Source organism: Marmota monax, unplaced genomic scaffold, assembly GCF_021218885.2.
Source record: "Marmota monax isolate L192 unplaced genomic scaffold, Marmota_monax_Labrador192_F-V1.1 WCK01_AAM20220418_F8-fsc00082, whole genome shotgun sequence".
In the NCBI taxonomy this organism is placed as follows: domain Eukaryota; kingdom Metazoa; phylum Chordata; class Mammalia; order Rodentia; family Sciuridae; genus Marmota; species Marmota monax.
In genome coordinates, this window is record NW_026695207.1 from 1144981 (window position 1) to 1168801 (window position 23821).

At 43.0% G+C, this 23821-nt stretch overlaps 1 protein-coding gene across 7 annotated transcripts in view; it reads left to right on the top strand.

The window, feature by feature from the left end:
* Nucleotides 1-23821, top strand: part of Sema5a (semaphorin 5A) — a 451060-nt gene that overhangs the window by 220532 nt on the left and 206707 nt on the right. For all 7 annotated transcript variants that reach the window (XM_046430338.2, XM_058574513.1, XM_058574512.1 and 4 more), the window contains one exon: nucleotides 4885-4930. In XM_046430338.2, the coding sequence (XP_046286294.1) occupies nucleotides 4885-4930 (46 nt within the window). The remainder of the gene's footprint in view (nucleotides 1-4884; nucleotides 4931-23821) is intronic.

The window sequence follows — 23821 nt, forward strand, 5'->3', positions numbered from 1 at the left end:
AAAATGTCCCTCCCCCATTTTTTAGTATTCTGACAGATTGTACGGTATAGTTCTCTAGTTTCAAAAATGAAGAAAATGGTGCCCTCTTAAAATGAAGGGCAGACAGTTTTGGGAAGAATTCAAGCAAATAATGAGTGAGAAGGGAGGCACCATGTCATCAGCCACACCAGTGGGGTCAACCTGTTCTCTTAATGAGGAGACATATGTCACAGCCAGACTGTAGCCCCAGAGGTGGGAATTGATGGCCTGGAATCAAGAGCTCATTATGAGAAGCACTTGAACTGTCTTAGAGTGACCGTAAGTGCTCCTGGGTGTGAACAATGAGCTTGTGGAATAATGACACAGTAAGGGCTGGTGCCGTGCACTACGTGAGTTTTCAGTGCAGGTGAGATGAGGAAGAGGGTATTGGATGCCTAATTGGTGAGTAAATGAGACCCAAGTGGCACAAAGGGTCTCTCTCTGAATCCTTGGACAAGTCACACTGCATCTCTTTATTTGTACAATTTCCTTCATCCATAAATTGAGGGGTTTATATTCTTTAATGACAGCTCTAGAATTCTTGGATTCTTTGATTCTCCTTTAGATTAAAAAAAAATTGAGAATGAGTTAAAAATTGCCAACTTGTGTCTTGTAACCAAGAAAATACAACCAGAGGAAAAGTCCACACACCTGCGTTACTTCTCTGCAGCATGGTGTCGGGCATGGGCATGGTGATGGTAACAGTGGTGGCATTTTTCCTAGAAGGCACATGCCTCCTCCTCTCTGCCTCCTCCTGCCTCCTGCTCTGTATCTTCCATATGGATTTGTTATTACTGATGAGAAAATTGGGAGGGAGACATAGTCCTCAGGTGTTTGGGAGAAGGAAGGAGATGGTTGAAATTCCCTGGCATTGTTTGCCGAGAGGAGGTGACTTACAGACTCATAGCATGCAGGAAGCAGAAAAAATAATGTTCAGAAGAGTGACATTTGCTTAGGGACCCGTGGAATTCGAGTGTGACGTGGTTTCAGTCCTAAATCAGTGTTATCTGCTGTGGAAAACACCTGACTTTGGAACCGGAGATTCAGAGGTGGTCTCTATACCTCCACCCATTGCTCCCAAGTAGAGAGAGGGCCCTGAGCTTTCCTCTCCAAGTATCTGCTGGGAGCTCTACAGAGCACGGTGGCTCCTACCATCTTCTTTCCTCAGTGATGGGAGGGAACTTCTTTCTCTTCCTTGGTGTATGAGGGCTACCATTCCAGAAAGTATTCCAAGGTGCAAGGTGGATGTTGTAGTGCAATCATCGCCTGTGCGTCTGCGCGCACGCGCACACACACATGTGTATGTGTGTGCATGTGTAAGAGAATAGGAATCTTGGGTTCGAATAGTTTCTCTCAACTAATGACAAGAAAACTAATGCGTCTCCTTTCCTAAGACCCAATAGCACCACTACCACCCCTCCCCATTGCAGCCCATCCCTAAAGACACAGGGATGCCTGTGTCACCTCTGCTTCTAACCTGCGATTGCTGGAAGGCAGAACCGCTCTTTCTGTCCCAGTGCAGTGGAGAATATGCTGAGAATTTCAGTGTACCTTGAAGTTTTAATGGTCTTTATTTTCAACTGGAAACTGCAGCTGTTAATTGAGCACTTACACTGGATCAGGCTCCATTCTAAACAGTTTCCTTGGGTTTAAATTTCAAAACACCACCACTAGGTGGTTAGGCGTGATAATCACTTCCATTTTCCTGATGAGAAGACTGAGGACTAGAGTGGAAGTCACTTCCTTCCCGAGGCTGTATGGTGGCAGAGCTCTTCTTTGTACAATTATTCTGAGCCACCGGGGAATAATGCCTCCCCTAGTACAGGGGCAGCTGTTTGCAGTTAGAAGGCTCAGGGGAAATGGTGGAGGGTGGAGCCCCATTGCTCAGGGAGGTGATGGGTTGTATTTGCCCCTCGTGTCCCTTGCCAGTCCCTCAGCGGAGAGACGAGTCCTGTGTATGGATTCCTCACCTCCCTTACAGGAGAGGTGTGGGTGCCTGGACACAGCCGTTGAGAGTATGGGAAAACTTGGGACGCTGGTGGCCTCCACGGTTTCCCTTGGCAGTCAGTCTGTTCCACCTGTGCACTGAGCTCACCTCCCTTTCCCTCAGATGAACTTCCTGTTGGAAACCTGGCCTCTCCCTGGTGTCTGGCCAAAACAAAACAAAAACAAAAAACCCACTCTCCTATGGCGTTCCTGCTCCCCTGAGGACCTGGTATCTGGCTCTGCATGGAGGACGCTGGCTTTACTGTAACAAAAGACAGGGAGGTCTCCTCCCCACAGCTTTGCGGTAAGGATGGCACATGCCAAGCAGTGCTTCCAGAAGCTTCTCTGGCAGGATATCAGGGGTTAAATTGGAGAGACAGAAAGCATGTGGCGAGAGGCTATTGTGGTTGGCAGGAGACAGGCTTCACTTGGTGGGTGGCATTATGCCCATGGTGTGGGAGGGATTGTGATGATCCTGGTGCCCTCCATCAGCGTGAGCACAGATGCTACTGAGCATCAGATTCTGCTGGGCTTCGTCCGTCCCATCTCTGACCATAACCGTGTTTCTTGGTCCCCTGGCAGCTGTGCCTGCCTGGCATGGCCGCATTTGGCATTCTGACTGCAGTGGCAGGTCCAGTTCTGACATCTGACATCTTCCATCTTTACCCCTCCCCAAGGTAGTGTAGGGGACGTCATCTGCATTTGCTTCTCACTGGGAAGTTTTTCATAGTGCCATAGAAGTGACCTTGGGCAACCCATGGTACAACCCGGCTCCTCTAGACCCTGCCCACACTCATCCACACCTGAGGGTCTGCTCTCTATTGTAGATCAATTTTTTCTTTCCACTTCCACTTTCACCGAGTTGATTTCTCCTTTTATTCTGGAATGCTGCTGCTGCTGCTGCCCGGGTGGCTCCTTCATGATGATAAGGAGCCACCATCATCTCAGCCAGAGACCAACATGGCCCTGTGATGGAGGGCAGTGGGTTTTCTCCCAAAGCTGCAACACTGTGGACCTGCTATTCCTTGTATCCCCTGATAGTGTCCATTTCTCAGATTTCCTGTGTCTCACGGGGGACCACAGAACTGACTCAAATCCTTGGGAGCATCAGTGTCCTCAGGTGGACGAACAAGTCCATATTTCTAAACTGAATTCCTCAATAAGATGGAGTGCCATGATACTGAGACCCTGGGTGAAATTCACATTCCTACATATAAGTCGTGCCGAGTCGGGGCCATGGATCGGAGTGGAGACTCCTGAGGAACAGTGGGGTATGCTTTTACTGAAGTTAAACTCAGTTTCAGAATCAAATTCCCTTGTCCTTTTCTAATGCATGCAGATGGAGAGAGCCAACCGTGACTTTCCCAGTCCCCCACACTGGGGACTTACTCACCAGCTCTCCTGGCAGTCTCAGTGTGTCCATGGGCCTGGTGAATGCCTTTGTCCTCTGAGCTGGGCATGTTCTTAGTAGGAAGCTTTTCTCCATATTTGTATTGGTGCATTATAGTTATCCATAATGGTGGGATTCATTGTTGCATATTTGTAGATGAACTTGATATAACAATGTAGTTTGGCCAATATCATTCCCCAGGATTTCCCACCCTCTACCCTTCCCCTGCTCCCTTACCTTACTTTGCTGGTCTCCCTTCAGTTTTCATGAGATCCCCACCACAACCTTCTTTATTTCTTTTTTTCCTCTTTAGCTTTCGCATGTGAGAGAAAACTCACAACTCTTGAGTTCTGGATTTGGTTTAACATGATGTTCTCGGTTTCTATATATTTTCCTAAATGCCATAATTTCATTCTTCTTTATGGGTGAATAACACCCCATTGTATATGCATACCACGTTTTCTTTAACTGTTCATCTGTTGACAGACACCCAGGCTGGTTCCATAGTTTGGTTGTTGTGGATGGTGTTGCTATAAACAGAGGTATGCGCGTGTCACCATCGTATGCTGACTTTAATACTTTTAGAGTCAACACTGAGGAGTGGCTTAGCTGTGTCATATGGTGGCTCCATTCCTGTCTTTTGAGGAAACTCCATACTGATTTCCATGGTGGTTTACCAACTGGCTATCTGCCAGCAGTGTAAAAGTGTCCCTTTGTCCACATCCTCTCCCACATTTATTATTATTTGGGTTCTTTGTTTAATAACTTTATTTTGTTTATTTATTTATTTTCTTATGTGGTGCTGGGGATTGAATCCACTGCCTCATACATGCGAAGCAAGCATTCTAACCACTGAGCCGTAGCCCCAGCCCTGGTTTGTGTTCTTGATGGAGTGAGATGAAATCTCAGTGTTTTTGATTTGTATATCTCTAATTTAATGATTTGCTTTTTTCTCTAGCTTTTTTGATTTTTTTCCTCTAGCTTTCGTAAATGAGATGATTTGATTGAATTTCTCTATGATGTTGAATATTACTATTTTTTGAGACAGGGTATTGCTGACTTTGACCTTGCAGTCTTCCCCACTCAGCCAAAGGATTCCAGGTGTACACAACTGCACACAGCTAGATCAATCCTGATTTTGAAATTGTTGAATATTTTGTGGATATATTATGGTGTATATAACTATTTGCCTCCTGTTAAATATTTAAGATGGTTTCTTTTGCTAGTAAAGATGGTGCTTGTATTTGTTGACTAGTTTTGTTTTTCTTTTACGAAATGTCTGTTTAACACACTTGGCAGTTTATTAACTGGATCACTTGGTTTTTTGATGTTTCATTTTTTGAATTCTTTACATATTCTGGGTATTACTCCTGCATCGGGATAAGTCTGAAGCCCAAATCTTCATGTGTTCATGTCCTTTAGTCTCATAATACTTATGAATTTTTTAGAATCCACTAAAAATAAACCTGCTCTCCTCTTGTGTCTTGCAGGAACTACCTCTTCAGATTGCAGCTTGAGGACCTGTCTCTTATCCAGGTAGGTGCTATTTAATTGTTCTCAGCTCTCGTTTTCCATCCCAATTAACTCAGTTTTGAGGGCAGGGAGACAGAAGCAAGGGCGCCCGTCGAGGCGGGGCAGTGTCTCACTTCTCAGCTGGTCGGGCCACAGGACTCTGGGCTGCCCTGTTGATGTGAGTTGCCACTTAGCTGATTCCCCATCAGCCTCTTCCTGTTCCCTGTAACCTCCTGTTTCACAGGAGCCATCCTGACTTACTCTTCCTCAGGTGACAGCCAACTCAAGGACATTCCTGCAAAGTCTGGAGCGTCCCTTTGCTCTCCGAGAGCACCCATTGCTCATGGGGTGTGATTCATGAGATTTAGCCGGCATGTTCTTAGCAAGCGTCTTAGTTTCCTCTTTCTGTTCTTGATTAGATAGATATGAATCTAGGGCTTAAAATCTACACAGAGCAAAGAATAAACAAAATAGATCAAAATAAAACTTTTATATCTGTTACTGCTGTTTGGAGACTGAGCCATGATTCCTTGTGTCTCAGATTTTATTTTAGTGGTGATAGGAATTGTAACAGCCCCCTCACTCTCCCTGGTGTTTGGGGAAGGTGTGATGATCAGGGTCTCTAGAGAACAAGATGGATGTGACACAAATGTCTCTCCACAGGAATTCTCAAATGCCCTGTGGGCCATGTCAGGATCCCTGAGCTGGGCACAGTTTGGAAAATGTTCTTCAACCCATTTTGGTATCATCCTCATGTCCTAGGCTATGAGAAGTGACTGGGGAGGAATTTATCATATGGTTTTATTCTCTTGGTAATGCTGGTACTTGTGAACATTCAGGAAACTTTAGAGGTATGCTTTAATATTAAATTTGTCTTTTTTATTTGTTGGGGTCTTGAAATAAGACAATCTACAACCAAAGCTAATATTGGTAAAAAGCATGAGCTTTGAAGACCCTACACCTGGGTCTGTGATCTAGCTCCAGGCCTGTCAGCCGTTATTGGTTTCTCATCAGCAAAATGGCCACAAACCACTACCAAGCCTCACCATCACGAGGAGATGGAGCAAGGCAGGAGAAGAGACGAGAACAGTGACTTCTCCATGAACACTGGCTCAGCTTTTGAAAAGTGAGAATGATTAGTAATAAATCACTAGATTGTCAACATGGATGATCACAGTGGCAGATTAGAAATAAGAATCCATGGACATATTCAAACAAGGACAAGACACAACTTAGGCAATGAGGTGGAAGGGATTGCTTGCACTTACCATAAAATGCCAGTGAATGAACATTGGAGGAATGATTTAGTTCAGGAATTATGATTTGGCAATCTTCACACTAAAACACTTCTTATGCAAAAATGATCCATGATTGCTAAGATGTTGAATCTGAGTTTGATGACAAAAGGGCCCTTACACAGTCTCACAGAATTACCTGTATACTAGTTATTAGTCACTCGACAGTGAAGACACCTGGCAGATACCTCACACCAGCTAGTGCAAAGTGATTTCACTAGTAACAGGAAAAAGTCCATGGATTTGTGGCACTGAAAAAGACACAGGAAGATTCCAGCAAAATTTATAGCCAGTGTCGTCATGAGGAACCCTCCAACAAAGCCAGATAGAGGGACGCCCTACAAAAAGCTGGCCTCTGCCCTTCAAATATCAAAGTCGTAAAGGATATGAAAACAGGACGAAGAGTTATTCCACCACCAAAGAAGACAAAGAAACACAACCGTCATGCACGACTTGATCCAGATTAGTTCTTGGACCTGTATTTATTTCTTCTTACTCTAAGGGATATTATTGGGATGATTTAGAGACTGTGATTATAGATAAGATAGTAGATATGTGTTAATACCCATTCCCTGACTTTGGTAACTTTAATGGTATCTCAGAGAGTGCCCTTGCCCTTTGGGAAAGCCTACTGAAATATATAGGGGGTAAAAAGGCTGTCATTTTGGTGACTTATTTTTAAGTGATTTTAGAACTTAACTGCATAAATATGTACAGAAGATACGCACATATGAAGACAGAAAATATGATAAAGCCAATGTGATGATACGTTAATGGGGGACTATTGGAGGCCATGACCAAGTCAAGATGGCGCCTGGCAGATTGCCAGGAGTAGTCGTTTGTGAGGCAACGCCACCGAGACATTAAGATGGTGGGGATTCCTTATTGGCGGACTGCTGAATCTGGATGATGCTAATTGAGTCAAGCTGTGTGTAATCAGTTAGGTATATAAACCTCTGCTGTTCCGCAATAAAGCAGTTCCCGCTTCAACCTTCAAGCTGCTTGTCACCTCCCGGTTATTTTGCCCAGCCGGACTGTGGCAGGGGACAGAAGTGAAGGGTTCATGAGAGTCCTTTGTGACATTTTTGCAGCTTTTCTTGATGCGATGTTACCATTAACATGTGCATGTAATATTTCCGTGCCAAGGCAAGGAAACTCACTGCCCATTGCCCATGCCCACTTCCCTTGCCCAGACTTCCTGCCTGTGGGGGGAGTCAGGTGTAGGGCTTATGGAGCTGAGGTCTCTTGCTGGAGAGTGGAGCCCTTCGGCAGTACCACGGGTGAGAGCCTCCTCTGGCCACACAGGGTCCAGCGAGGCAGTGAGGCTGAGAGGTGGCGCTGGGAACACAGCCCTCAGGACAGAGTCTTTGCAGCACCCTTAGTGCCCAGCAGTGCCGCTCGCCTTCTCACACCCCGAGTGTGTGTGCAGTTCTGTGGCCTGCTGTTTACTTAGTATGGCGAGGGATACAACTGGCAGTTCTTTATGACACTACGTTTTTCCTTACAGGACTCCAGGAAAGAGGTCTTGTTGATTTCTATGAATATTTTATTTTAATTTAAATGACTACTTCCAAGGCTAACAAAGAAGAACGAGCACAGAGGCAAACAAAGTGCTGTTCTGCTCTTGTACACAGTGCTGTCTGAGAGAAGCATGTGAGCCACATAAGTAATTCAGGATGATCCCATCATCACATTGAAAACAGTGCAAAGAAACGGGGAGTTATTTTTAGTGATGCATTTTACTTATCTATCTAAAATATCACAATGCCAACATGGAGTCATCACAAGAAATTCAGGAGATAGGGTCCATTCCGTTTTTTAAGTAACAGGTTTTGGTGTCTAATCTGTGCTTTCAGCACGTTTGACTTGGGCTCACCAGACCTCGAGTGCTGAGTGGCACGGTGCCTGCCGGGCAGCGCAGTGGTGGACTGAGTGGCAGAGCACCGTGACTTGCATGCCTTCCTTTATTCTAGGCAAATGCCGTTTTCTGCAAAGGATCATCTGGATTCATTCTAGTATCTCAGGCTAATCGTTTTCTCCCTCCTTCTCTCTCCAAAGATAGGAAATTATTGCTTAAATGTGGGAGGAAGAGCATACTGGGCAAGGACTCCTAAGGTGGCCAAGCAGAGGGAAGGAGGGGAGGGGGGCAAGGCTTCCACCCAGCTGAGCCCTCATTGGGCACCAGATGGGGCTTTGTGGGACCTCGCCCCTCTGCCATACAGCGCCATCCACCTCTGGGTGGCTGCATCTCTGCCCACCCCTGGGGACCTTCCTAATGTGTCCACTAATGTCGAGTTACCCATTGGTTCCCAGGCCATCAGCTGTTCCCCAGCTTCAAGTGCTTTCTCTAGCCCCCCTCTCCCTCTACACGCTTTAACCCTACTCTATTACTCTAGAAAAAGAGGGGTCCTTGACTCTCACTTCAGGTATCCCATCCTTGTAATCCCCCAAGGAAGGGTGGCTAGTGTCCTCTGGGGTGTTTCACACCCTCGGGCCTTTACTACTTCTACTAATACTATGTCTTCTTCTGCTCTCCCTCCTCCTCCTCCAATGGAAGCCAGTAGTGCTAACCACTCAGACACATTCCCAGTGCTTTTTTTTTTTTTTTTGAGACAGGGTCTTGCTAAGTTGCTTAGGACCTCACTGAGTTGCCCAGGCTGGCCTCAAACTTGTGACCCTCCTGCCTCAGCCTCCCAAGTCACTGAGATGACAAGTGTGCACCACCATGCCTGGCACCAGGTCTTGACTTCAGCCTAGCAATCACTGCCTCCTGGGCAGGTGCGCTGTGTTGGAAGGCGTGTTGTATTTGTCTTTATAGCCTCAGTGTTGTATTAGAGTCAGCCATTAGGCTTCTGGTAGCTCAGAATAAATGCCTGCAAACCTTTTAATGCCTTGATATTTAATAGTATGTCTCACTCTTTCTCAATCATTTTTACCTTAACACTCTGGGGTATGAGGTAAACTTCACATTTTTGTTCCTAAATTCGAGAAGAGCAATAAGAATTGGTTGCTGAGAGGCATTTGAAAGCACACAGGTGCACACACTTGGCTCAGAGAAGGCTCCGGCATAAGCAGGCAGTTCTGGGCTCTGACATGCTCTTCCTTGAGTACCAGGCCCCTGTCTTCAACACTCTTCTGCAACATCAAATCTCTCCCTCAAATCATCGGCCCTTATGTTGGTTCAACATCATTTGTCAGGAGCAGACGTTGAAAACTTTTCCATTTTTCCTTTTGTTTAGTGACCTTCACAGACCTCTGGAGCCCCAGTGAGCCCTGCTCTGTCAGTGTCCCAAGATTTAATGCACCCCTTGAAGTTGAGCAGCCCCCACACTTCCCAGCTGTGGGAGGCACAGGGATACCCCTGAGTTCATCCCCTTTCCATGAAGGCAGGGTGGGCCCCCCTTTGCTGTCCCTGGAACCTGGTCATCAGGTTACTCACCTTTGTGGAACCACGCTGAATTCATGAGATTTTTAATAGGCTGAGAAGCCTCCCTGCAAGGTCAGATTGCATGATAACCCTGAAGCAGGGAGCTGGAAATGAGTTAGCTGGTCTCCAAATCAGAGGTCTCTTTCTCTGCCCAAGAGACTCTGGTCTCCCTAGATAATAGAGACTTCCACAGTGAAGTCTTTAAAGAAGTAAAAAGATCTGACACGGTTGGGATGCAGGGACTCTCATACCCATAGCAACATGATCTGTTTGAGGCCAATGTCTTGGCCTCACTGCAGGAACGTTCACATTCCATGAAGTAAAAAGGCTGCACTTGGAATATTTGTTATGAATTTCAAGCAGGTGTCATCTTTAATATTACAAGGAGAAAACTCAAGAGTTGCTTTTAATTTGAGGAAATGAAACCAGTTTTTCCTCAATGGCTGAAGAATCAAATATCAATGTGCTAACATTTGTTGTGCATTTTTCCCCTGGAGGCTGGGGTGCACTCCTGGCCACTCAGTGTGGACACAGGACGAGCCTCTGCCGTATGTGGAAGACCATTCTTGGCCTCAGTCACGGTTCCCCATTAGGCATCTCTCCTACTTCGTGTGGTGTCAGATTTGAGTCTTCAGCGTGGCTTCTGTTCTTGCTTTGATGATGATAGTTACTTTACAAGAACAAATCTCTTTGAAATGTAAAAATGCAGGTGGCCACAAGACCCAGGTGGCCACAAGACTAACCAGCCACACTTGCCCGGCTGGGATTCTTCCTTGGCTTGAGGTGGAAGCTCTGGAATAGAATCCAAGTAGTGCCTGGGGCCTCTGCTCCATCAACCTCACTATCTTCCTAATGTTCTTTTGGGAAATGGCTCAAAATCCATTTTTTAAAATAGGGTTTTGTTACTAAGAGAAAAGAATTCACAGCCTGTTTCTCACAACTGCTGGAATAAGCAGAAAAATTGAAATCGGTTCCAATTTGCCACCTGCCTCTATGATTTCTAAATTGAAAACTGTTGAGTCTCTCTGCCTACTCGACCATTCTTGGTAGAGAACTCTCTCCAAAATTGAGGTAGATGTTAATTTCTCTTCCTGTATATCTGAGTTCATGGAATTGAGATTTAACTTGTGTCAATGTCTAACCAGTTGTTCTCCTCTGGGGCCAATTTCATCTCCTGGGTACATGTGACAATGCCTGTGGACATTCCCTGGAGTCACAGCTGGAGGTGGAAGCTGCTATTAGCTTGTCATGGTGGAAACCAGAGATGGTTATAAATATCCTTCAGTGCACAGCACACTCAACAAAGAATTACCTGGCTTTGAATGGCTCCAGTGCCAGTATTGAGAAAACCTTATGTTAGATGATTCCTGTCTTGGTCCTCACATATTCTGAAGAAGCCATTATTCTAGTCTGTAACATTAAGATTTCTTGATTGAATCTATAATATCTTTGATATGCTAGGAATTCATCTCTTTTGATTTCCTCATATATATAAAACCCAAGACATGTATGAATCCTTAGTGGCCATTTCTAAAGAACCTGCTGGGACTCTTGAGTTTAAATTACTTCTTTTTATTAATATGAAATTAAATTTAAAAATAAATTGAGTCCATTTATAATAACCTGTCTCATGGGTCATAACACTCTGATATAACTACCCTCTGTTGGAAAGCTTCTGTATAATTTAAAGAATGATATACTAATTAATAATTTAGAAAAACTATTTCAATGAGATATTCACATTGATTAATTTTTAAAATTATGCTTTATATTTACTGGGTAATAAGAGACTGGTCTCCCCTGTAGCTCTCAAAAATCATGATTGCAAACTTATTTTTTTTCCTTTCTTTATATGTTCTTAAAATCTTAGCATTGTAGAAGCAAAAGAATCTTAAAGACTGCCATTATTAAGACTTTTCAAGGTTCAGCACTCTAGGGCATGTGGACCACAGTTAAAGTTTTATTGGAACCCAGTCATGGTCATTTATTTGCATATTGTCAATATATGATCATGGCTGATAAAGTTTTATTCAAACACACATCCATTCCTTTACTTAACTGTCTATGGCTGTTACCCTGCAAAACTGAGCAGTCCTGACAGAGACCATCTAATCTACAAAGCCTAAGCTATTCACTATCTGTACTTTAGAGAAAAAGTGTGTTACTTATTCTGGTAACTAGTACAGAGCATGTTCTGAACATATATTTTTTGGAGTAAGCACAATATTATGCAGTGTGATTGTTGTCTGTTTCACTTTGTCAGACAGTGTGTACTTGACGAGTCTATTTCCACTCCTTGAACAGCAATTGCATGGTGTCTGGAGACCTTGACCAGTGGGTTGGAACCATAGATAGCATAGTCCTTCCTCCAGATTCTAGTCAGTCTCTTGTATCTTGCTCCTTGGTGAAAATTTCCTGTTTTATCTACAAAGATTTTCAAACACATTTATCATTCTTTTTTCATAACTTCCTGGGGGATTTATAGTGGTTAACGTATAATTTTTAAAAGAAAAGTCTCTACTGACTTGAAACTCAGATGAGGACTGAGAACTTACTGGTTTGGAGAGTATTAGTGAACTTAGTACACTGCCATTAACAGAATACCCTGTTTTCCCAGGGACCAAATACTCACAGGCCGGAGATTTACTTCTCATGTCCATGACTGTCCAGTTCAGTTTGTGGGGCTCCATTTTATGCTACTGTTCAGAATCAAAATATGTTGTATATTATGATGACCCCATCTTCAGCCCACACCTCCAAAGGCAGCGTGGGGGGAAAAGTGAGGGGTCATACAGAGGAGATCTCTATGCACTTGGCCAATGATGATCCATCCCTCTGCCCAGATTCCATTGGGTGTAACTCTGTCCCATGGCCTCATCCAGCTTCAAGGCCATCTGGGAAATATCACTTGCCTGTGTACCTGCAAGGAGCAGAAAACTCAGGCTCTCAGACATTGGCAGGTACAGATTTCCCCCTGGGTGTTGTGTGGTTAAACAGGACTGCCCCCTAGGAATGCACTCAATATTCCCTGTTCTCCCCCTCTCTGCCTCCCCACCATTCTAACTTTTTTTTTTTTTTAACTGTACACAAACATGTATTCATGCTTCTGACATTTCTATGAACAATAACTAGCCACACTCTGAACAAACCACTTAACCTCTCTGGACCTTAATTTTTCCCACAGTACATTTTAGAGAGGAGATTCAGGAAGAAGTGCAGACTGGATTATCCCTAAAGTCCTTGATTGCATTAAACTATTAATGTGTATTCTCCTTCTACTTATTTCTTCTGTCATTGCTTTGGATGCCTAGACTCCTGTTTCTTTAAGGAAAACTCTCCCTACTAATTTGAAATTTGGTATTATGCTTATTCAATATAACTTTGGTGACCAAATCTGTCACAAAAAATGATGCCAACAGCAATATAATCATTGACAACATTGATTGTGGCCTTATAAGCACTTTGCAAGCACCATCTCACTGAGTTATCTAGCAGCACTAAGGCCTAGGTATTCTTTTCAATCATTTATAGGTGAGTTGAGGCTCAGAGTTTTTGAAATTTAATTGGGACCTCTCTGCTGGTCTGTGCTTGGGGTCGCGTTGCAGACCTGGGTGTAGACGCCTTCTGAGGACAGTAGTTGCCTCATCATGAACTAAACGCCACTGGATTGCACTCATTCATACCACTTGACATACTACCTGTCATTCACTACTGGTATGCCGGGACTCTAGCTACTAAATTGTATTGTCATTTACATATGGTTCTGAGGTCAGGTTCTCTGGAAACATAGCCTGGGATCTATGAAGGGTAGGTCCTAGGGTGGAAAGTGCAGGATATTGCGGACAAAGAAATAGATAAGGGTTGTCTCTGGGAATGTGCCCTGAGCTGTGGAGCATGAATAGACAGCATGAGGCTGTTAAGCAAGGTGGGTGATCTATACCCCATCTACACCCTTGTCCTTCAGTCCTACTGTGCCCCGCAGAGTTTGGCGGGAGTCATGCACCTCTTGGTGAACTGGTTCTCAACAGCCAAGAGTATCTCTCCAGAGCAGGGCCAGCTGTGAGCAGTTCCAGCCCATGCTGAGAGCAGCCAGGTGCAAGGCACCCTGTTCTGTCAGCGGAGTTGGGTAGAGCATCAGCAGGACCCGCTATGATGGGAATTTCTCAGTGTTTTTAGGAATCTCATTTGGGCTTGTCTTAATATTTTAGACACAGACTGATCAGACATTGGTCTCTGCTACTGAAGAAATGAAGTGTTATTTTATGTCTTTTAAAAAATGTAGTGTATGCTTTATTACTGAATGCATTCAGTTGTGTTGTACCTTACTTTTTAATAATTGCTCTTCTCTGTTTCTGAATTTCTGCCTTACTTGCAGCCTCAAAAACTAAATTGAAGATGCATGAATATTTTTCTAAGCTGTGTGTATCTTTTAGTTTCATGAAATGAGGTCAGAAAATTTCTGTAAGCCAATAGCAAACACTAGCTGACAATCACCAGAAGCTAGATAAATGGAGGGGCTCATTTCATTTATCTAAAATGCATTTCTATTTCCATTTCAAAAATGGCCCCAGAGCCTGATGTAACTGCTGAAGAAGGGGCTGCGCAGAACTCTCTGCCCGGCGGCTTTTATCTCCTCACCTCTGTGCCCCGCCCCGAATCTGGCACCAGCAGATGAGCTGACTACCAGGCAAAACTTTATTTCAAATTTAAGCAACAGGCTTCTTATTTGGGTAACAGATTATACATTCTGGGGGCTGAAGTCTCCTAATTACCTAAGGGTCAAGTATAAATGTAAAGAAAGAAAAATAAAAATAAAAAAATATGAGTCACACTGGTCTACAATTCTCTTGAGTGAATGGACTGAGACTCTTGGTTTGGTGACTCTACAATGTGTGAGTCATTTCTCATTTTTAATTTATTCATAACACCAATAGCATTGGAGAGAGGAGCCATGGGTACGGCTGCAGTGAGCTCTGCCTTATTTAGCATGTGTCTGTCAAGCACAAGCCTTGTCCTCCTGCTGAAATTCACAGTGCTGGGGATTGGGGGTTGACCCCAGATTTCCCCCCCAACAAGCTACATCTCCAGCTTTAAAAAAAATGTATACACACACACACACACATACATACATATAAACAAATGTATTTTAAAATATACATATATATGTGTGTATACACACACACACACACAGATACACACTCAGGCACACTCGGGGCTCATTAAGTTGCTGGGGCTTGCTTCAAGCCTGTGACCCTCCTTCCTCAGCCTTCTGAGCAACAAGTATTATAGGTTTATACCTCTGTTCCTGTCTTCTTGTGGCTAAATTTTAAGAGTTCATATTTTATTTCTTCATTAAATCACAACATTTCTCCTGTTCATTCCAAACCTCACTGTCCTTAGAGCTATTCAGTCTTATAAATAGTGCCATATGATCCTGTCAGTGAGTTTATAAGTGTTGGGAGATATTCAGTTTTTATTTAGGTGTGTTCTAGATCACACAGGGGTATGTTGCCCATGCAGAAGTTCTCCATTACAAGTCATCGATTTTATAAGAAAGTGGTTTTGACAATGTGTGGACTTGATATTCATATTTGCCATCCAAAGACCTCATGTCAAACATCATTTCAATAAATGAGCATTGGGTTCAAAGGCAATTTTAAAATATAGACTTTAGTTTCTGATTCAAGAGAATGGAGAGAACCCACATACTTCATTCATCAAAACCAGGCATGCAAATCACAATAAAGTTACATTTAGGAAAAAAATCATTGTGAACACACAAAAAGATACCGTGTATAAATGACAAATTTGAAGTCTTTTGAAGAATGGAAAGCAACCTTTCTTTGGAAGTTTGGAAAGACACAAGAACAGAGAAAGCCTACCCTGTAAAATACAGTGATGATAGGTAACAAAAAGAACTAATCACCTCAGGTGAAGCAGTAGGAGTCCAAGGAAAATGAAAGGACATTGAAGAAACGTTGAATGAGATTCTAAAAAGTATGGTAGGCACTCAGTAAAATATGGATGATTTTACATTCATAAGTATCTCCACTCTAACCTGATACATCATTTTGAGGGCAGAAGACATTTTTTTTTTTCCGAAGTAAGAACCACACAAAAACAAATAAAATAGGAGAGAAGATAAGACTACTTTGAGTTTCATTCAGGGGGGTCCTTAGAAAGAGGAACCAGCAAATAGGTCCGCAGTCACAGTGAGGTTTAGTTGTACGTTGAAGTCCACATGGACTTTAAACACATGACCAATTGTGGCAATATGTTTTTAAAATGTTGATAACATGGGAGGCATGTGGCTTGCTTTTCAAACTAAAACGGGGTGGAATGAATTTTCTACATCCTTACCCATAAGGATGAGATCTGACTAAAATCTCTGACAGATTATGAGCAAGAAATCCAGGTGAATCAGAAGCCCAAGAGCCCTTCCTGATGTCCAGGGCGACATTCCAAGTTCCAGGGGATGTCTAAAACAATGGAGACCGAGGAAATCTATATGAACTACTTCTTCCTAGCTATACATATGTACAGTGAAATTTGATTTAAAAATTAGGTATAATAAGAGATTAACAAAAGCTAAAAATAATAACATAATTGTAAAACTATATTGCAACAAAAAGTATGTGATTGTGGCCACTCTTTCTCAGAATAGGGTTACTTGAACACAAGCATTGGGGAAAAACACCCACTTGACTTAATGACAGAGATAGATACTAAGTGATTAATGAGCAGGTAGAGCATACAATGTGGATACACTAGAAAAAGGATGTTTCTTTTTCTGAGAAGGATCCAATGAGACTCCATGTAATGTCATCATGTTGCTCAGCATCGTACACAATTTAAAACTTACAAATTATTTTATTCTGGAAATTATTTTTTATTCTGGAATTTTCCATCTAATATTTGCAGAACACAGTTGACTGCAGTTAGCTCAAACATTGGAAAGCAAAACCACAGACAAGGGGGACTACTTATATCTGAATCTCACCAGGTGACACCTCATCCTCATTCAGGAGTCGACTGAGATAATCAATCCCTGCCTTCACCACTCCCATACCTACCTCTAGTCTGCTCAACAGAGGGAAAGGCTACTCCCTGATACAAGGGTCTTAGGTCAAAGTGGCTTCATATGCAGTCTCTGGAATTGTTTTTATCCACAACTTCCAGTGTACAGTTAAGTATTCTAGGCACAAAAAGAGGCAGGACTCCGTGACAGAGAAATCAGATTTAAATAGGCAATAGAACTAAACCCACAGATGATCCAATTAGCAAAGTTAGCAGAAAATGACTTTGAATAACTGTGATTAATATATCCAAGAAAGTAGAGGAAAATTTGGACAGAAATAATAAAGGACTGGAGAAATTCACCAGAACATTACCCTTCAAAAGGGGTGGAAAAGCCCAAAAGGAATTGATGCACCCACAAAACAAAGAAAGAAGAAATATTTAGTGTATTTTAAAAGCTTTCATAGATTATTTTAAAATGAATGATGGTTAAATTGACAATACCAATGGAAAATTAGAAAATAAAGTTGAAAAAAATCTCCTATGAATTTAAATAAAGGATAAGAGATGGAGAGTGAAGAAAAATGTGTGAATAGTGTATGACCATGCTCTAGACCCAGGAGATAGAGAGGCCAAAAAAAGAGAAGAGGGCAGGATGCTCGGGCAGGTGCCTGTGGACCCTCTACTGCAGCTCCCGGAGCCTCTGTCCATCACTGGTTGGGGTCATGCAGGTGCTGAGTTCTTTCCAGGAATATAACAGTACAGGCTGCCTGAGGTGCTTGCATGGACTTAGAAACAACGGAGACCGACAGTTGAGTCCAATTAGTAGTAACCACATGAATAGGAATAGGAAAAGAAGACAAGAGATGATCATTAAATTAACTCTAAGCAGAAAACGTTGTTCTGAAAAAACAAATGTAGTCAATATCTTATTTTGTGGCCCATCTGGGAATAGCATTTGCATTTCATTTTTTAAGTGTGTAATCACTGCATATCCAAGCAAAATTTGTATAGGTCAATATTCATACCATCGTGAAAGGGAAGGTGTGTCTGTACTGATGAGGTGAAGGGATATGTGGAACACAAGCCAGTAAATAATGCTTCTAACTGCAAAAATCAGGACACAAAAGTAGAACCGCATTGCATGTAAATTTGGAAATTACTAAGGAAAGAGAGCAACAAGAGATTGAAAGTTCTTTCTCTGAACGAATATATGGTTACAACAGAGAGAGAGGGTTCACTTTATTCTTTTTAAGTCCTGTGGATTATGAATCAAGTGCAGGGTTAACTTTAATTGTGATAACAACGCAAAGATGAGAGTGAATTCATGAAGCATACAAGGCTGACCAGAGGAGAGAGGAGACAGAGATCAGCAAAGAAAGAATTCACAGAAAAGGGAGATATGGTATCTCATATACAATTCGTCAAAACTTATGGCAAAGGAAAAAAATGGTATATATACACACAATGGAGTTTCACTCAGCCCTAAAGAAGAAGGAAATCATGGCATTTGCTGGAAAATGGATGAAACTAGAGACTCTCATGGTAAGTGAAATAAGCCAGACTCAGAATGTTGAGGGTCAAATGGCTCTTATCATATGTGGAAAAGAGAGGTGGGGAGGGAGGAAGGGAGGAGACAGGGAGGAGGAAGGAGGGAGGAGGGAGGAGGGAAGAGATTAAAAAGGTAATCTTAAAAAAATGTAAGGGAGCCCAACAGAGCAGAGGAGAGGCAGAGGGAGGAGGAAGGCAGAACATGGGTAGCACTGGGGAAGGAAGTCTATCTGCCATGCTCATATCACAGTGAATCCTGTTCATATAAATTTTAATGTAGTAATGAAAATAACAATAATAGAAGGGATCTAGATCATTGGAAGATGGCAAGTGGATCGGGGGTGGGACGAAGGTCCCAGGGAATGAGATCGAGCTATTTACGCTGTGTGGATGTACAAATATGACACAATGCCTTCCACTTACATGGAATTATAATGCACCCATAACAAATTTTAAAATAAGGAAGAAAATTAGAGGGTTGAATAAAGAAAGATAGGTTTATCAGGAAAAAAAGAGGTATTTTTACACAAACCACAAGTTTCCCAACTGGAAATGGTTAATTTTATGAAGACTATTTTTATCAGTAAAAGGAAAGCAATTAGAAGTTCTATCTGGAAAACAAAGCTGAACATGCCAGGGAAATCAGACATATCTGAAAATTGTGCTCCACATATGAAACACACAGGGAGCATTTTGATCAGCTATTAGAGTATAAGCAGCCAGAACCACAAATTGATGGGGAGTACAAAGACTCCCGTATTTATTTGTGTGCAGTCTCTTAGGTGTTAGTACGGTCCATGAAACAATCAATTTTCCTTGATGTTTATTTTATTTTTTTCTAAACAAGTGATTTGTCTCTTATAAATAGGATGTTCTGCTTGAGAAATGCTCATCTTTATCTTCTGTGTCTCTTTGCGAATTATGCTACAAGTGAGCTTTTTAAACTTTCTTTTTCAAAATGTGTTATATAGGATTTGTTACACATCATCTTTACTAAAGGTTGCTTTTATTAAATACCAGTTCTACATTTTCCTACCTGAAACCATAAATATGTGCTATGAAGTGATTTATGATTAAAAACAGACAACATCCTTAATAACTCAGTTCCCTACATGCTTCAAATTTTCTTTTAACTTTTTTCTTTTAAGTTTTCTTAAACTTTCTTTTAAGATCTCCAATTTTTAACAGTTGACATGTATGATGAAGAACTATGAAGTTCAGAGAATTCCTTCAATTTGACCTCAAGTTCTTTTTTTATGTTTAATTCAAATTTACTGTTTGAAATAAATATGAGTGGATTAGATTGTCCTTTTTATATTTTACTGTAATTCTGCAAATAGTCTGCCATAGATTCACATTGTTTTATATGTATGTGCATGTAGTTACATAATTCAAACAGACTCATGGAGGACAAATGCAGATTTAGACCTTTTTATACTGCTTTAGCATTTGTGAAAGGTTCTCTTCTTCTCCTTTATATCCCATGGGTCAGGGAAGTGCTGGACAGGGGGACATGGGCCTTCTCCCCACGTGGACACCGTTCCCTGCTGTGCTGCCCTGTGGACTGCAGATTTCTAAACCTTGTAGCAGCAGATTCTGCCTCAGTTTCTGAAGGCCTAGCTTTGTCTAGATGGATGGGGACCAGTGTCTCTGCAGCTCTAATGCCTCTGCTCTGAGACCACTCCCTGAGAATCACAGGCAGCTGCACTGGGGAGCTTTTGGGAATGAGCCGGGTTCATGAGCTAAGGAACGTGAGAACAGGAAGGACCGGGAAACAAGCACACCTATTCCACCGCTGTCTGCAGGCCCCACGGTGAGGTGAAGCAGCCTCTGGAGTTGGAGAAGACAGAGGCAGGGTGGCTGAACCTGGCGTGAGCTGTGGGCCTCTCACTGCCCTGCTTGCCTCTGGAGTTTCAGGCCTGCTCTCTGGGCTCCGACACTATGACACTGATCTGGTGGGTGGAGACAAAGACCTCCAGGAAACACCCTCCTCCTCATCCCTGGAACCCGAGAAAGTGGCCTTAGGTGACACAGATGTGATTATGTCAGGCATCTTGGGGTAGGCAGAGGACCCTGGATTATCCGGATGGCTTCTGAGTTCAGTCCCAAGGGTCTTTGTAAGAGAGGGGCAGAGGGAGATCACATGGGTCAGTAGGAAAAGCCGCATGAAGCCAGAGTAGAGATGGCTAAACCTGACAGTGAGGCCCAAGTGCTGGGCCACAGCTAAAGAAGTCTGGCTGCCACTAGAAGCTAAGAAAGCAAGGGACAGATCTCCCTAGAGCATCTCCAGGGAACGTGACTCTGTTGGTACCTCAAGTTTGTCCCAGAGGTGCTGACTTCTGACTTCTGCCCTCTAAAACTCTGAGAAACTAAAGTTATCTTGTGTTAATTCACTAAATTTGTGGCACTTTGTTACAGCAGCCACAGTAAACTCATACACACGCCTTTCACTTCTCCTGTCTTTCAGGTGGGCGCTGACCCAGCAAGCTTACCCATAGTATAGCACTCTCTTGCTCTACGGTTCTGCAAATGACCCAAGGGCACAGGATTTGTGGCCTTAATAATGATACAGTGTCCCCTGAGAGAAATAGACCCATCTCTTTTCTTCGAAATCATGAGCTCCAGATGATATTAGTTGTAGGCTGTGTGTAACCGTTTTGTCACCATGGAGAACCTATTGAGAATGAGGTCCAACAGAGGCCATTGTGTGTAGGATTTGGCCCCACAGCATTCTTGTGACATACTTTGAATTCTGTGGACTTGTCTGTGCTTGAATATTGTTCTCTCAACTTATGCCTCTCAGTTAACATATTTTAAAACTTTAATTTTTGACTTATGCTAATTGGAATTGATTTTAATCACTTGCCATAAACTGAGTCCTAAGGGCTTAGATAATATGATTTTACTTCTGTCTGCTGCTCACATTAAAACTTCACCAGACAGATTTTTGTGGCACTGTACACATAATTTGAGTCTCCTGATATTTATTAATGAACAACCTAAAATTTGTCATCTTTTGAGAGAAGAATCTCTCTGTAGTGCTTTGGGTCTAATGCATATATAAAGTGTAATTTCCCTTTGTTGAAAGTAAAGATTAGCATTGAATGAATCTTTTATCTCAATCAGCTTCTAAATACAGTTTTCAAAAAATTTATTGGGAAGCTATATTTAAATCAATCTGTTCTGACCATTTGAAAGCATACAAGTTAAGTCAGTACTATCCATTAAGCAATGTATTAGTTGCCTAGTGCTGCTATAACAAATCACCACATGTTTAGTGGCAATAACCATGGAAACCTACTCCTTCACAGTTTTGGATGCTAAAAGTCTGAAATAGAGATGTTGGCAGGTCCACACTTCTTTGGAAAGCTCTAGGGATCTCTTATTGCCTTTCCCAGCTTCTGGTGTTCCTTGGCTGGTGACTCCCATCTCTCCTTCCATGCTCATTTGGCTTCTTTGTGAGTCCAGTTTCCTCAAGTCTGAGTTCAATTCTAAGGGTCCTTGTAAGAGAGAGGCAGAGGGAGATCACATAAGTCAGTAGGAATAGCTGTATATTACAGAGATACTCACCATTGAATTTAGGATCCACCAGATGACATGATGAGGATCTCATCTGGAGACATTTCAATCAGCACATTTGTAAGGACCCTTTCTGTAAATAAGTTTACATTTCAAGGTTTCAATAGATGTATCTCAACCAGCTCGGCATACTTAGTATTCTTGGGGGCTTTTAGAAGCAGATCTTCCTGGGTTTATGCATCTTTGTTTGGAAGAGGTCTGTGTTAGGTGTTTTTTTTTTTTTTTTTTTTTTAATCATTGTAACCAAAATATTCCTCAAGAATAGCTTAGAGGAGAATAAGTTTATTTTGGAATTAAAGTTTGAGAGGTTGAGTTGATGGTTGGCTGAGTCCATTTCTCTGGCCCAATTTGAGGCAGAACAACATGGCAGAAGAGTGTGGTGGGAAAAAGATGCTCATCTCAGAGTGGGAGGGAAGGGGTCACAGGGAAGATGCACCATTCCAGGGCAAGGTCCCTGTTGGTGACTCCCTCCAGCCACACCTCGCCTACCTACCTTTATCACCCAGCCCACACATTTAAACCAGGATAAACTGATTAATTAGACTATCGCTCTCACAATCTGATCATTTACCTCTGAATAGTCCTATATTATTAACACAGGAGCTTTTGGGGGGACCCGTCACATCGAAACCATAACAAGATCCTACCTACTTATGTTGAGATGAGAATTCTTTGTTTAATTCTTTTTTAAAAACCAGCCTCCTTTTTCCCTAGCTCAGGGATTCTGACCATCACCACTGTAGACATTTAGACCAGGCAATTCCATGTTGGGGGCTCTCCTTGCAGGTAGGATGCAGGACAGAGGAGGCAGCATCCCTGACCTCTGCTCACTTGATGCCAACAGCAACGGCCCCTCTCGATCATGACACCAAACATGTCTCCAGACATTGTCAAATGATCCCTGAAGGAAAAGTAGCCCCAGGTGCAGAAGCACAGGACCCTTCACCATAGCTGGCACAGCCTTGGTGACATGTTTTCTAGAGGAAAGATGGAGATCAGAGAGGTAGGGGACTGGAGGGCACAGGGGCATGCAGAAACTCTGCCTGTCCCATACATGAAATGTGGAGCATGCGCAGGGCTGTAACCCCTGGGCCCCTACCTAGGCTTACCTGTGGACTGATGATATCCATGAGCTCATTGTCCCAGGGTTGATTTCAGAGAGATCTGAAACATGGCTCCCTCAGGGTGAGGGGACCCTGCTGCACTGACCCTGCTTCACAACAGGGTGCAGGGTGGGGCATCGGCCATGCCTGTGGAAGGGAGAAGCGACAGGTGGGATGCCGTTTTCTTTGTGTTCACACTTCCATGGTTGCTTGCATATTGCAAGAATGTCTCAAGGTGGAGGCACGGGGCACTTCTGGGTGTCCTGGCTCTCAAGAACTCTAGCCATGTGAGGTGACAAATGCCTGTAATCCCAGTGGCTCAGGAGGCTGAGACAAGAGGATGTTTAGTGTAAAGCCAGCCTCAGCCAAATGAGGTGGTAAGCAACTCAGCGAGACCCTGTCTCTAAATGAAATACAAAAAAGGGCTGGGGATGTGGCTCAGTGGTTGAGTGGCCTGAGTTCATCTTGGGTACCCCCCCACCCCTGTGCCACCAAAAAAACCCCAAAAAACAAAACAAAACAAACAAAAAAAAAACACCAACAACAAAAGAGCTCTCCTTTTGTGGTCCTGCTGCCTTTGGGAATCCACACTCCAGCTTCAGGGGAAGGAAGCAACATGGAGTGTGGCTCCCATCAGTACAGCCTGCTTGTCACTGCGAGTTATTCCTCTGAATATTCTTTGACTTTTTATGGTTTCAGGTGAGAATGCAGAGTAAGATGTTATATATTTTGGCCTTCTTCCCAAAACCTGTTTAAATGGCAGGTGTTTGCAAATTATGAAAGTCTGCCTAAGGCCATGCTTAAAGGGTGCTTATCTTAGACATGCAAGCCCAGCCCTGCCCAAGTTGATTGGGGCACTGGTGCACCTCTTCTGCCAACTCCTCCTCATGGACCCTTCCCTCCCTTCCCTCTGCACTGGCCAGCCTTCAGCCCTAGAAAGGAA